Genomic DNA, 13042 nt, shown 5'->3' with positions numbered 1-13042 from the left:
AAAAGACTTGTTTAGGAAGAATTAGACTGTCTGCATGCTTTTTACGGGTATGGGTAAAGTAACGTACCTGTGGAATAAGAACTTATTCCGGGACTGTCTGCATTCACTTTATGGAGAGCACTTAACGTTCCTTGTTTGTGCTCGTGTATTATTTTCAACTCACCGCGGGTTTTTTTCCCGCAGTTTTCCATCTTTTGTTAAAGGGATACTTAAGCGAACTAAACATAAATCAAACATAGCTGACATCCCACGTGGATGATCTATTAAAGAATTGGTTCATGTTTAGCGTGCGTATGTCGAGTTATGATGCACGCGGGAAGTTTGGAGAGCACGAAAGAAGCGTAAGAGTTGCTCGAGGCGACAGCCGAGAGCAACTCTGGTTTCTTGAGTGCTCTCCAAACTTCCCACGTGCATCCATAACTCGATATACGCACAGCTAAAAGCATGAACCAATTCTTTTATAATATGGCGACAACAACTTGGGCGCTAAAACATATTTTATTTGTGATTGACTACAAAGCTCTGACAATGCACCGTGAAGGAAAACAAAGGTCATTAGGATCCTTACACGCCACAATAAGTTGAGCAACGGTTGAACGAAAACGCTTAACCTGGTTTCTAAAATTGTCAACGAAAAATTCGCTTCTTCGAATTAATTATAATGAAAATGTAAGCAAACAACCAAAGTCAAAATACTCAGGTGTAAGTAAATATCTTAGCTTGCCGAAAAGTCAAAGGCTCGAAGTAGAGTTTGGATTGTTCAGAATAATCTTGACATTGCCGAAACTCAAACAAAAGGAACTTGCACTAAACTCGACGGAAATTTTGCAGCTAAATTGAAACTGCACGCGTCATCTTATCTACGCACAGCCGTACGTACATAGAGATTTTGTTCATGATGGCTCAATATATATAGGACTAGCGCTCGCGCTATGTTATAGAAGCTTTTGAACGCTAGTTACGTTAAAGGTTGATGCAGAAACATGCAGAGGGACTGGGAAAGGAGATAAAGTGCACCTGTGCAGACAAGCCACTATCCTTTTCGTAAAAGACTGGTCTTTATCACCCTCGGCTCCAAAAAAAAAAAAACAAACAAAAAATCAACAAGGCAAATGCAAAACAAACTACAACCAAATACTGAGGTAAAGCGTTTTATCTCCAAAGAATACTTATCTATCCCAATTTATCTATAGCCGGCTTGCTTACCCTTTCTGCGCATTTCGCTCTTTCACTTAAGGGTCTGATACCAGTTTTAACTTTGCTTACAGATTACTCTCTTTATTATATATTGAACTATCTCTTTTCTGATTGCCCGAAAGCGTGTAGTGAATTTTCGAAATCAGCGCCTGTGACGTCATGTAGCTGCAGATTAAACAATAGTCAGGTCAATGACACTCAAGGTCACGGGTATTCATGTCATGTATGACCGAGATGCATGATTTCTGAGGGTAATCATACATGTCAAGTTCGTGCGCTTTGTGTTGCTTGCCGACAGTGAAGAAGCAAAAACATGACAGTTTTTTTTTTCGTTCAATGTATGTAATACAACAATTATTAGATTCAGTTTTTGTGATATCCAGAATAATCAAGGTCTCGGTAAGGGTTATCAGCCTCAGCCTTCAGCTTCGGCTGATAACCCCTGCCTCGACCTTGATTATTCTGGATATCACAAAAACCTAATCCAATAATTGTTCATAAACGGTCGATTACTTCTTTTTCCCCTTCATACATTGCTTCCTTTACTGCTTCTGTCCATTTAACAGAAAAGAAATGCGTTTTTTTCCCCACAGTGTTTTCGCGAAACAGGAGCAAAGGCAAAGAACTTGACCGCACAGAAATTAACGTCAGGGAGACTGGACACCAGCTTTCGGCGCTAGGATGTCTGGGAACGTTTGAAAAGCTAAGAAAAAAGACAGCTGTCTCTGGAGTAAAAACATTCCAGGTAAAAAGCTGTTTAAGCTATATCCACTAAACGTTTTTGATCATTGAGATCATCATCATGTCTACTGTCATTAGTGAACTTGGATAAAACGAATTTTTGTCATAATGAAACGCCAGGGGTTTCATCAACGTTTTCAGCAGAAGGGCAAGTGGTTTTCACAGGCGGGGAAAAACTGAACTTCTTTATTTGCTCTAAGTGGTCAAACCAGGCGGGTAAAAATCATACTCGTGGCCGGTCAACTTGCCCGGTGCCCGGCCCTTAATGAAACCGTCAGCCACATGTTTTAGAGAAAACAATGTCGTACAAAAAGAACATCGCCGCGAGCTACTCTCGAACCCTTAAAAAAGTTCGTGGCGCCGGTTGAAGCCATGTCGGCGTCATTTCCAGTCCATAGATGATATAGGAGGTATACGTCTTTGGTTGGCCAAAAGGTATATATTGGCAGATAAATTATTTGCCCTATTCCTTCAATATAAGCGTTTAGGATACACTAAAATCTATTACAAATATCTAAGGCACGGAAGGCTCAGTCAATTTATTGCTGTTTGTAAGAAAAAAAGTTCTTATGTGCGTTAGGAGCAGGATTCCCGACGCTTTGCACTGTGTGAAGCGCGCACCAAACCACTGCGCCACCCGGCTTTGACACAGAATGCGTAGACAAATTGAGTAGCAATACATACCAATTTTGAACGCGCATTATGGTCAGCTGGTGGAACGTAAGCAGTGTACACTATGTTACTTTTGTAGCGAATGTTTTTTTGGTGACATTTCATCTCGAGACCATTCATTGAAAAAGATCTTACTTATCCAGACCCAAACGCGTATGTAGGCCATAGAACATCCAAGTAATTATAGATTTGTTATTTTTACACCTGTCCAAATTTTATGATAAACGAATTTTATCATTAACGGTCATAGAGAAGAGGACAGTGTCGTTGGTTGTTTGCGCTTTGGTATTTTTAAAGTTAGTTTATTGCAATCAGTGAAGCCGCATTTTGTGCAAAAGAACATGTAATAGATGTGTTTACCGCGAGCAGCGAACGGCGCAATTTGCATCGTATTTGCGTTCATTCTTTCTCCTTCTATTTTTATTTTATTATTCGGATAAGAGTAAAATATTTTTATTCTTTTTGTTTCGTTTAGGTATCAACAGCGAACAGTTTCCAAGTTTGAGAAAATGGCTTTGGGAACCTTTTGCTCGCTATCGGGAAAGTTCCTTCGTTATTTGTCTGTGAGTTTGAGGTAAGTCGTATTGTTAACTTGTTTACTCTGCATTTGAATATTTGAGTTATGCTTAATTTGACCTCGTTAATACCAAAATATTTAGTTGATTCAAGCTTACATCAAATTTAAAATCGCTGACAAAAAATATTAAGTTTGAGTTAAAAAGCAAGGGTCAATAAGCAACTACTTGCTGTTTTATTATCAGTTTTATGTAAATCAGTAAATATTGACAAGTATTCACGTCAATAAAACTCGACAAGGATTAACCGACGTTAAGGTACAGGATAAAACAGATTTTAACTGGTCGAAGCCTTTCATGGTGAATTTGGACATAAAGTTGATTACTAGAATATTTTTATTGTGAAATCTTCAATAGAGAACTATATCTTTTCCAGCGGGAAATACTTGTGTGTTCTATTCTTTTGCAGACGCCATAGAGATGACCAATAAGGAGAAAGGCCAAAGATAAAAGTCTTGGACGGAAAGCAAAACATTATATGGAAAAACACCACCTCCCCGCTAGCCACGACTAACTAGCATTTCTTTTATACTTTATAGCAAGAGTTTCGAGACGCCATCCTTGTGGTACAACTTTGCACTTACGCATGCGCGTTTCGTATCATACTCTTGAGTCAAATTTTTCTAAGTCTTTTGGCGGGAAACGTTTCTTGCATATAAGTTCACTAGCGCGCTCTCTCTTTCAGATGCCTTAAAAATGACCAGTTTTAAGAAGTGTTTAAAGAAAAAATTTCAATCTTTGAAGGAAGACAAAAGTTGATGTGGAACACCGCCACCACCCCACCACCACCACTAACTAGCATTTCTTTTATACTTTATAACAAGGTTTAAGAGTTCTCATCCTTGTGGTATTGTAGCCTCTAATACGCATGCGTACTAGGCGAGCGTCTTAGTTGTAAGAAGTCGAGTATACTCTGTGGGGTAACTGTAAGTAACTGGTAACTTCGTGTTGTGTAACCCGAAGTTTAAAACCGAAGTTCAAATTTCGGGTTACACAACACGAAGTTATCAGTTACTTACAGGTACCACACAAAGTATGCTCGACGTCTTACAGATAAGGCACTCACCTAGTACGCATGCGTATTAGAGGCCACTGTACCACACGGATGGGAGCTCTAAACTCTTGCTATGAAGTATAAAAAATGCTAGTTAGTGGTGGTGGCGGGGAGGTGGCGGTTTTCAACATCAGTTTTTACCGCCCTTCCAATTTTATCTTTTCTGTGACTCGTCATTTGTCAGGCATCTGCAAAAGAGTCTTGTAAGGATAACTTTCAGTAAACTGACATAAGTTTGTAGAGTGATAAAAGTAATTTATTTAGTAATATTATTACAAAGAGAATACAATAAAAATGTGTACATTTCTTTCGCGTACAATAAACAACAGTGCACTCGTTATCAGAGTTAAATAAAACCAATTCCGACACTCTTCGTCATATGTCCGCAGCCATATTCTTAAGATATGATTAAAATAAAACCTTACTTTACGAACGTTTTGTTATTTTCCTCTGATAGCGGCGACCTTGTTGTGTAACGGCAATATTAACAAAATCCAGTAAAGCTTTATCCTGCCGTTTGTTGTAAACAACACTCCATCGCCTTCACCTGTAGTTGTAGAACTAGACTATGAGCTAAATGAACGTGATAGAACCCTGCAACCGAGCCGCGAACCGAGCCGAAAACATGTAAATTAAACTGATATGTATATGTATTATCATATGTATTGTTGATGTTATTGAAATAAACAATTTGAATGACTTTGAATTTCGCAGGTTTTCTGTATCATTAACAGTCACGTCTGTTGTTAAAAAATCGGTAAACTTCCGTCTCGGCTTGTAAACCAACTATTTTAAGGAAAGAAAAATTCAGAGCTCTTGTCCACTCGATTAAGGAAATGAAAATTGTATTTTTTTTCTTTTACACAGAGCCAATGAAACTTGAGCAGGAAAAATATCAATGTTTTAACCAGGCCAAAATAAAAGTCCTAGTTTTCAATCCGTGTAGACAAGTTACATTTCAGATCGCCAATGTAAGGAATACCTTCCCTTACGTAAACAAACGATAATTTCTTCCTTAGCTTATCATCACTATTATACATGTTACGGGAAAAAGCACAGGCAAAATCCCATTTTTCCAAAGAATGAAACAAACTGAGTATTTAAAAAAATATATAACGAAAAATGTGATAGGTCTCTTAGTACTGATAAGGAGTTACATCAGAAACATGTGAAATAAGGAATCTACAGATTTGAAATGTTATCGGTCTAAATCTTTCCCAGTCCTGTCCATCCTCATTTCTGTTTTGTTCTTGTAAACATTTGCCGTCCCTTTACAGTAGCAAAATATTATTTTTAAAGTTCACGTTTTCAACTCCTCTAAAAATTTAGGTTTTGCTACAAAGTACGGTAAGAAAAAAATATTTCTCAGAAGTAAGAGATATCTAACCTGTCTCGGCAAATTACTTTAAGACATACGTGGTGTATGATCAATCCAAAATGACATCATCAACAGCTCGTCCAGGCCTTACCGCTTATCTTGACTGAATACCTGAAACAAATGAAAACAATTTCTCAGCAATTGGATTCCAATTTAAGCAATTGGTAGAGCATCGCACCGGTATCGCGGAGGTCACGGGTTCGAATCCCGTTGAAGCCCTGATTTTTTTTTTTTCAGGCTTGTTCTTTCCAATTGCTTAAATTGGAAAATTTACTGCGATGATCATTCTTCACTTTCATTTACAACCGCAGCTCAAATATGAATTATTTCGTACATACTTCACATCATTTCACTCCTCACGGGAAGATATGAACTCAATTAATTGACCTCCCTCCCAATGTGTGGCTTCATAGCTCAGTTGGTAGAGCATCGCACCGGTATCGCGAAGGTCACAGGTTCGAATCCCGTTGAAGCCCTGATTTTTTTCAGGCTTCTTCTTTCCAATTGCTTAAATTGGAAAATTTACTGCGATGATCATTCTTCACTTTCATTTACAACCGCAGTTCAAATATGAATTATTTCATATATACTTCACATTATAAGGAACATTTAGGAAACACCAATAAAACTTAATATTGAGGAACAATAGTTCAAAATAAAGGACGGCGCACACGTGACCTATGAGACCAAGTTTGAGAGGCAGACACGCCGACTTGCGCGAGCACGAGCGCGCGCGTGTCGTGTTAAAAACATCACAATAGTCACTCAACGTACGTAGACACATTCAGTTGAAAAACACTGTGCAAGTTGCGCGTTAAATTTTCGTCTGATATTTTATTCTCAAATTTGGGAGTATGGGTGTTTTACAATTCTTCAGACGTTTAAACTGTTTTGGCTCCACTCAAAGAAAAGTTAAGTCCAGGTGAGAATCGTTATAGATGCTTGTTGGGTTAGCTTTTCTTCAGTTCTTTGTTCCTGTTGTTCTTACCAGAAGCATATCATCTAGAATAGGTGATATGCTTCTGTTTTTACGGATAACAAATACTGTTTGTTTTTCCTCCAGGAGAAAAATGGAAAATGAACTCTGCAATTTGCATGAAACACTCAGAATAATTGAAGAAGATATTCAAACTACAAGGCAAGAGTTGTGACTCAACTTTGTTCACTGGACATGCGCATTTTGTTCTGTAAATTTGCAAGAAAAGACATCGCACTTTCCTCCCGTCTTCTCTAGCTTATAATGAAAATTCAACTTTCAAACAACCAAGGTTCTCATAATCTACACTACATTGGCAAGTTTTGCTCAAGAAATCAAGTCTTACAATAGCGCTAATGCTAAATAACTTTGTAATTGGTATACTAACTGTTTCCATGTTTGCACACAGGAGCACTGTAGAGTTATGCAAGCAGCGACAAAGAACTGCAGAAGAAAAACAAGAGATGACGAGAAACACCAGAAGTCATCTGACGGCTCAAGTAAAAATCACTGAGAGTAGACTGGGGCAAGCTTTAGAAAAGCGCCAAATGTTGATGTCAGACATCATGTGAGTATAAAGAACTAAAAGCAAATAAGAGACTGGAAAACTGCAAGAATTTTAAATGGGGCAGATCAACAGCGTATTACTTAAACTCGTACAGAATAGATTTACTGGAAGGATATTTTTGGCCTTTTGTCAGTAGACAGATAGCGAAACTATGCAATTTGTCTTGTATCTGTGGGGAAACCTATGTCTTAAACTTCAATTTCTTAAAAACTCAATTTCGTAATCATATCATAGTAAGGTGTACAGTAAGTTACCTCATATACACGAGCAAACTAACGCACCACTGCCTAGTGCTAAGTAACTTTCAACTCATTTCAATATTATTCACTCCAGGGCACAAAGATAAACTCCCTTAAATTAAAAACACGTCGATTCTCTTTACAGTGAATGCGGCATTCGTAAAATGGCACTAGAAGAAAAACTGCAAGCCATGGAAATGAAGGCAAATTTCTTTTGGAATGATCTGCAATGCGGTGATCCAAAGGAAAAAGCCAAAAAATGGCGGGAAAATCTGCGTAGAGTCCGCTCACAGAACGACATGAGCAAGGCGGTGCCTCAGCCGCCCCTGTTTCCCATCCTGGACTTTGATGACGATGAGTTCGCAATATGGGAGGCTTCTCGAGAATTAAGTTGTGATGAGGTCATCCCAGAGACAGAAAATTGGGAAGAAAGCGCTGCAATTAGGGAAATGTTCCTCGATGACTTAATTCCAGAGACAGAGAATTGGGAAGAAAATGTTCCAATCACAAAAACTATTGTTGATAACGACATTTCAGAGACAGAGAACTGGGAAGAGAGTTCTGCAATCGCGGAAATTTTCCTTTAAAAGGAAGCGTGAGTTGCTATATGTGCTTTTTTGTGAGACAAAAAAGTGAACTGTTTTAAATGTAATTAAGTTATTGTTTAAGTGACACTGACATCACTGAGATGTTCCTCGACCTGTATCTGAAATGGGACATTCCTGTTTCAAGGAATAAAGTGAACTTTTTGTAATAAACCTTTGACAAGGATTGTACATGGATATCTATAGCAATGTAATTTGATAAAGATATTATACAGTTCACTGACTACCTTGGCGTCAGTATATTTGCTCAATCAAGAATATAGAGGCCACATGAGTGGTTTTAACTTGCAAGACCTATAAAATACCCCCAGGGTAAAAAAAAAGAAGTCTACATTCACAGAAACCTTCTGCAGAATCTACATGCAGTCCAACCTCCGGTTGCGACCACCTTACCGACCAGTTTTTCAAAATACCAACAATTTCCAAGTCAATTCACTATATTTAAAACCTCTTGTAAGCGACCACCTCTCGTAAACGACCGCGACCACTTTTAGAGCTAAAAGTTTGAAACTTTCTTTTGTTTTTGACCTATCATAAGCGACCAATTGACAGACAATGGAGCAGAATTTGCTTAATAAGGTGTTGTAACATTAAAGATTCAATTTGTAACTATCGCGAGACTTGTTCCGTTCGCCTTATTAGGTAGTTTATCAGAAGCGAACCATGATACTCTGAATAAATAACTTTGGAAAGCTTAAATATTTTTGTGGCTACTAAAAGTTATTACATGCATATGGGTTTAGATGGGCATTGGCGCATGCAGTAAGTCTCTGCAGTTACCATATATACAACAAGGTGTGGCAAAATTTTGACCTAATATGGTCTAAACTCTCGTAAGCGACCACCTAGGCTTGACATGTTAGGTGGTCGCTTACGGGAGGTCCGACTGTAGCACAAAATTTTGCTGTAATTTAGTATTTTCAATGCAATCCTGAATTTTTGAACTACACAGCGGTTTACAGCTGACTGTGATGAATTCATAGATGTGTTTTCTCATAATTCATCAGTTACACGTTGGCAAAGTGGTAAGGTTTCAGCCAGGTAATCTGAAGTTGGTGGATTGAGGTCGACGGTTTGAATCCTGCTACGGAACTTTTCTTTCCTCTGAGCTACTAACGGATGCTACGCTCTCGGAAAACTGTTTGCTTCTCGGAACAGATAATGTCCGCGGACAAATCTCCGCGCAAATTTTCGCGCCAAATGGAGGATATTGTGTATTTATGATAAGGATATTCTTACTTTTTTTTCAATGCATTTCACAATCAACAAAAGAAACTACTTAACAATTATTCACCGAACTGGAGGTGAACAGTGATGGATATTAATCACCGACACTGAGGTGAATAATTGTTTTAGAATATACCACACAAGCTGAATAATTAGCGGACCAAAACGTTATTCTATGTGTGACAAGTGGTCGGAAATTTTAAAATCTCTCGCGCCGACTGCTCGGAGGTGAATAGTACTTGCTAATCACCTCCGAGTTAACCAATCAGAGCGCGCGAAAAGCACTATTCACTTGTGTGGTATATACTAAGATTGGTTAATGGTTGTCTTTGAAAACCGCTGACGAATCATAGCTGTAGCTATATTATTTGATTAACTATTTGCAACGATATTTCTGGTATGTACTGCGTGGTGTAGTGGAGATCATTGTCGCTCCTCAATCCAGACGGCCACAGGTTCAATTACAGCACGGAACCCGTTTTTTTCCTCATTTTTTTTGCTGGACACACTTGTTTAATGTTTAAAACCCTTTCCAACATTTAGACAGCAAGCAAAGGTTATAAGCAAACTAAAAAAGAAACCGTGCTTGGTTAACCAGAAATTTCTCCAGCAGACTTATAATTCATACCCAGGGATGTATATCAACATTGAATGAATACTTTGATCGGGTTTAAATGTGACAGAGCTTGCCTAATTGAAAAGTTCAAGTTTGCTGGAAGAAACAACGTTAATAAAATATCCACGTGACTGATTTTGTTTTTTTGTTCACTGTGTGAACTATAGTTCTGCAAAAAAGTTCAGAACTTTTTCAAAAACTTTATCGAATGACAGTCCGTTTGGTATGACATGTGACCACACTAAAAAAGGCTGTGTAGCACAAAACTTACATTTTCGCCAATAAAAAGAATACCAGAACCCAGTAAAAGAATGACGTTAAAAGGAATGCATGGAGTATCGACCAGTTGAATTTCACATTATCAGAAAAATGGTTTACATGCATGTTATACTACGAAGAGTGGAAGAGTGACAAAGTGCGCGGAAAAAAGAGATTTAACCGCATCATATCTTCTGAAAACAGAAGTGCTAGCTACCTATTCCCCGAAAATGTTTCAGCATTTTCTTACTGAATTGTAATCTTTAGTAAGGGATTTAAGAGAGAAGTTCTCCCCTTTTCCCTTTAGCCAGAAATACCTATGGCAAGACCAAACGAGCTGATATACTGCTGAAGAGTACCAACAAAGGTACGATTAGGTATTTACCACACACAGATTCAAGATATTTTTCTAGTTACGGTAATCTGTCACGAGTTCCAGTTATGTGTGCGCGCGCGAGGAGATTAGTTTTGGCGGGAAAGTTTTGACAACCCAAAAACAAACGCGCAATTTTCAATTTCGAGCTTAATATTTGTAAAACCTCTTTTCAATTTTTCTCACGGAAAAATTACTTTACCTGAAAGTGACCATGATATCGTAGCCATATCAGGACAGTGACTTGACAGGGTTTTGGAATGACTAATTGTGAATTCGGGTGCAGCAATGCGCAAAAACCATCATTGTTACACTGTAATGACAACTGGTTCAGTATGCAATCGCACACCAAGCGAATATAAAATTACTCTGGAAAGGACGAAGATTGTCGTGTAATAACATTGAAAGGAGAAATTTAAAGCCCAACAATAAAGAAAATGAAAAAATGATACCAAGGGTTTACTTACAGCAGCAAAATACCACGCCCTCCATCCACTCTGTACGTTGTTTCCAATGTCTTTGTGATCATGGCCTCCTGGTCAAACTTTTTCATCATAAATATCAGCACGATTGATACAATGGACACAGCCTTAAAGACAAAAAAAACAAGAAGAAATGTATGTTTCTATAATCGCACTTGCGAGCGGATATATAAGAATATACTAACACTTTATTTAACCTTATGTAAATATCCAACCTGACAATCCCTCGCTGCGCGGAGGGATTGAGGGGAAGGAATTCACCCTTTAAAAGTGGGGGGGGGGGGGGGGGGGGCGGGGGAGTATTCGTTGCATATGAGAGGGGGGGTTCATAATTGAAAAGAGGATTGGTAATATTTCATTGAAACCCGATAAACTCTTGTTCTGCGCCAGATCGAAACAGGTTTCCAGGCGAAAAGGTTGGAGAAAGATAGATTTTTCGGACCATTTTTCCAAAACCAAGTAACTGCAACATCCACGTTCAAGGAATTTTGAACAGAAGATTGTCAAAAATAAAGAAAAGTTACAGTTTTTTTTCCGACAGAGGAACGGAACAGAACTGATATTGCTTTGTGGTTAATTTCTGTTTAATTCCTTTTACACTACTTCTGAGTAAAAGAAAGCCCCGTTTCCTTCACAGAACAGGGCATATTCACGATAGATGTGGTAACGGCTCTCTTAATTTACCTGATGTTATTAATCCCACAGCAAAGCGATACATGGCTTTTTTAAGTAACAGTGCAGCGGTAAAATCGTTCGATTTACCCTTTCACAAATGATGCAAAATTCATCGAGAGTCCAATACTAAGCAACAAGAAGGCTGTCTTTATCTGCAAAAGAGCCGCGTGAACTCGCGCGAGCACGAGCGCGTGTGTCAGCACAATCGACTAAAGTAAACACTGTAGAGGAGGGATGCTAAATTTTCAGTATTTTGGCCAGGTGAAATATTGTGAGCGTTGACAAGTGCTGATGAGTTGGCAATATGAGAGGCTTCTAGAGAGTTAAGCTGTGATAATGTCATTACAGAGACAGAGGAACTCTCCTTTAAACGGAAGCATTGCTATACGTGATGTTTTGTGAGTCAAAAAAGTGAACTGTTAAAATAAATGTAATTTAAATTGTTGTTTGTGTTTGAGTGTCTGAAATCACTGAGATGTTTCCTTGATCTGTATCTGAAATAGACATTCATTGTTACAGTGTAGTGACAACTGGGTCAGTAATGTACGCGATCACACACCAACATCCCTTTGGAAAAAACGAGGATTCCCGTGTATTAAAATTGAAAGGCGGGGGAAGTTTAAAAGCCCAATATTAAAGAAAATGAAAAAGAATACAAAGGGTTTACTCACAACAGCAACATACCACGCCCTCCATCCACTCTGTCAAATTTTTCCAATGTCAATGTGATCATGGCCTCCTGGTCACATTTTTTCATCATAAATATCAGCAGGATTGATACAATGGAAACAGCCTTAAAGTCAAAAAAGAAATACAGGCGGGTTTTTATAATCGCACTTGCTTGCGGACATAAAAAGTACTAACACTACTATTAAAGGAGGGTCTCAATAAGGAGGGGGGTCGTTTTGACGACTGACGGTTAAAAATAAGCCGTTTTGACGATTGACGGTTACATTTTAGGCCATTTGACGGTTGAGTTTTCGGAATGACGTTTTAACACAGAAATAAAGCGCAAATTTGGCTGTAATCATTATGAAAAGGATACAATTTTGCCTATATTTGAACAATCCTTAGTGCTATAATTTGTGCTCCACTTAAGTCAATCGTTTAGTTCTTAACTAAGGATATCTGAGACATTTGACAGCTAATATTCGCTTGCTCATTTGACAATTGACGGTAAAACATTTGCAAATTTGACGGTTGACAGTAAATTTTTTGGCTATCTGACGGTTGACTGTTAACCCCATTGAGGTCCTCTTAAAAATCTCCTGTAAAGGTACCCAACCAATTCCTGGACGCGGGGGTTGCACCCTTTAAAAATGAGTAAGGAATATGCCATTGCAGGGAGAGAGGTTCCTCCGTGAAAAGTGGTTGGTGATCTTTCATAAAAAGCCGATTAACTCTTG

At 38.4% G+C, this 13042-nt stretch overlaps 1 protein-coding gene and 1 long non-coding RNA gene across 2 annotated transcripts; both read left to right on the top strand.

Annotated features, from left to right (window-relative positions):
• Window positions 1-1424: 1424 nt before the first annotated feature.
• On the top strand, window positions 1425-4091 carry LOC110050696 (uncharacterized). Its single transcript, XR_016209659.1, has 3 exons — window positions 1425-1942; window positions 3086-3184; window positions 3595-4091. It is a non-coding gene; the product is annotated as an uncharacterized LOC110050696 (long non-coding RNA).
• A 2683-nt stretch (window positions 4092-6774) lies between these two features.
• Window positions 6775-8203, top strand: LOC110050832 (uncharacterized). Its single transcript, XM_020756806.2, has 2 exons — window positions 6775-7161; window positions 7546-8203. Exons 1-2 carry the CDS (start codon window positions 6950-6952, stop codon window positions 7985-7987), a joined length of 654 nt encoding a protein of 217 aa, XP_020612465.2. The 5' UTR covers window positions 6775-6949; the 3' UTR covers window positions 7988-8203.
• Window positions 8204-13042: the final 4839 nt, after the last annotated feature.

Source organism: Orbicella faveolata, unplaced genomic scaffold (assembly GCF_042242905.1).
Source record: "Orbicella faveolata isolate gen_17 unplaced genomic scaffold, um_ofav_v1 contig_3, whole genome shotgun sequence".
Lineage (NCBI taxonomy): Eukaryota > Metazoa > Cnidaria > Anthozoa > Scleractinia > Merulinidae > Orbicella > Orbicella faveolata.
Note: the sequence above shows the minus strand (reverse complement) of the source record. Positions and strands in the feature narration are given on the sequence as shown.

What these genes read in the sequence shown, in the direction of transcription:
- LOC110050832 (XM_020756806.2), top strand. Translation starts at nt 6,950, where the DNA reads ATGCTAAATAACTTTGTAATTGGTATACTAACTGTTTCCATGTTTGCA. An exon ending in ATGTTGATGTCAGACATCAT is followed by an intron (nt 7,162 to 7,545) that starts GTGAGTATAAAG and finishes TTCTCTTTACAG; the next exon opens with TGAATGCGGCATTCGTAAAA.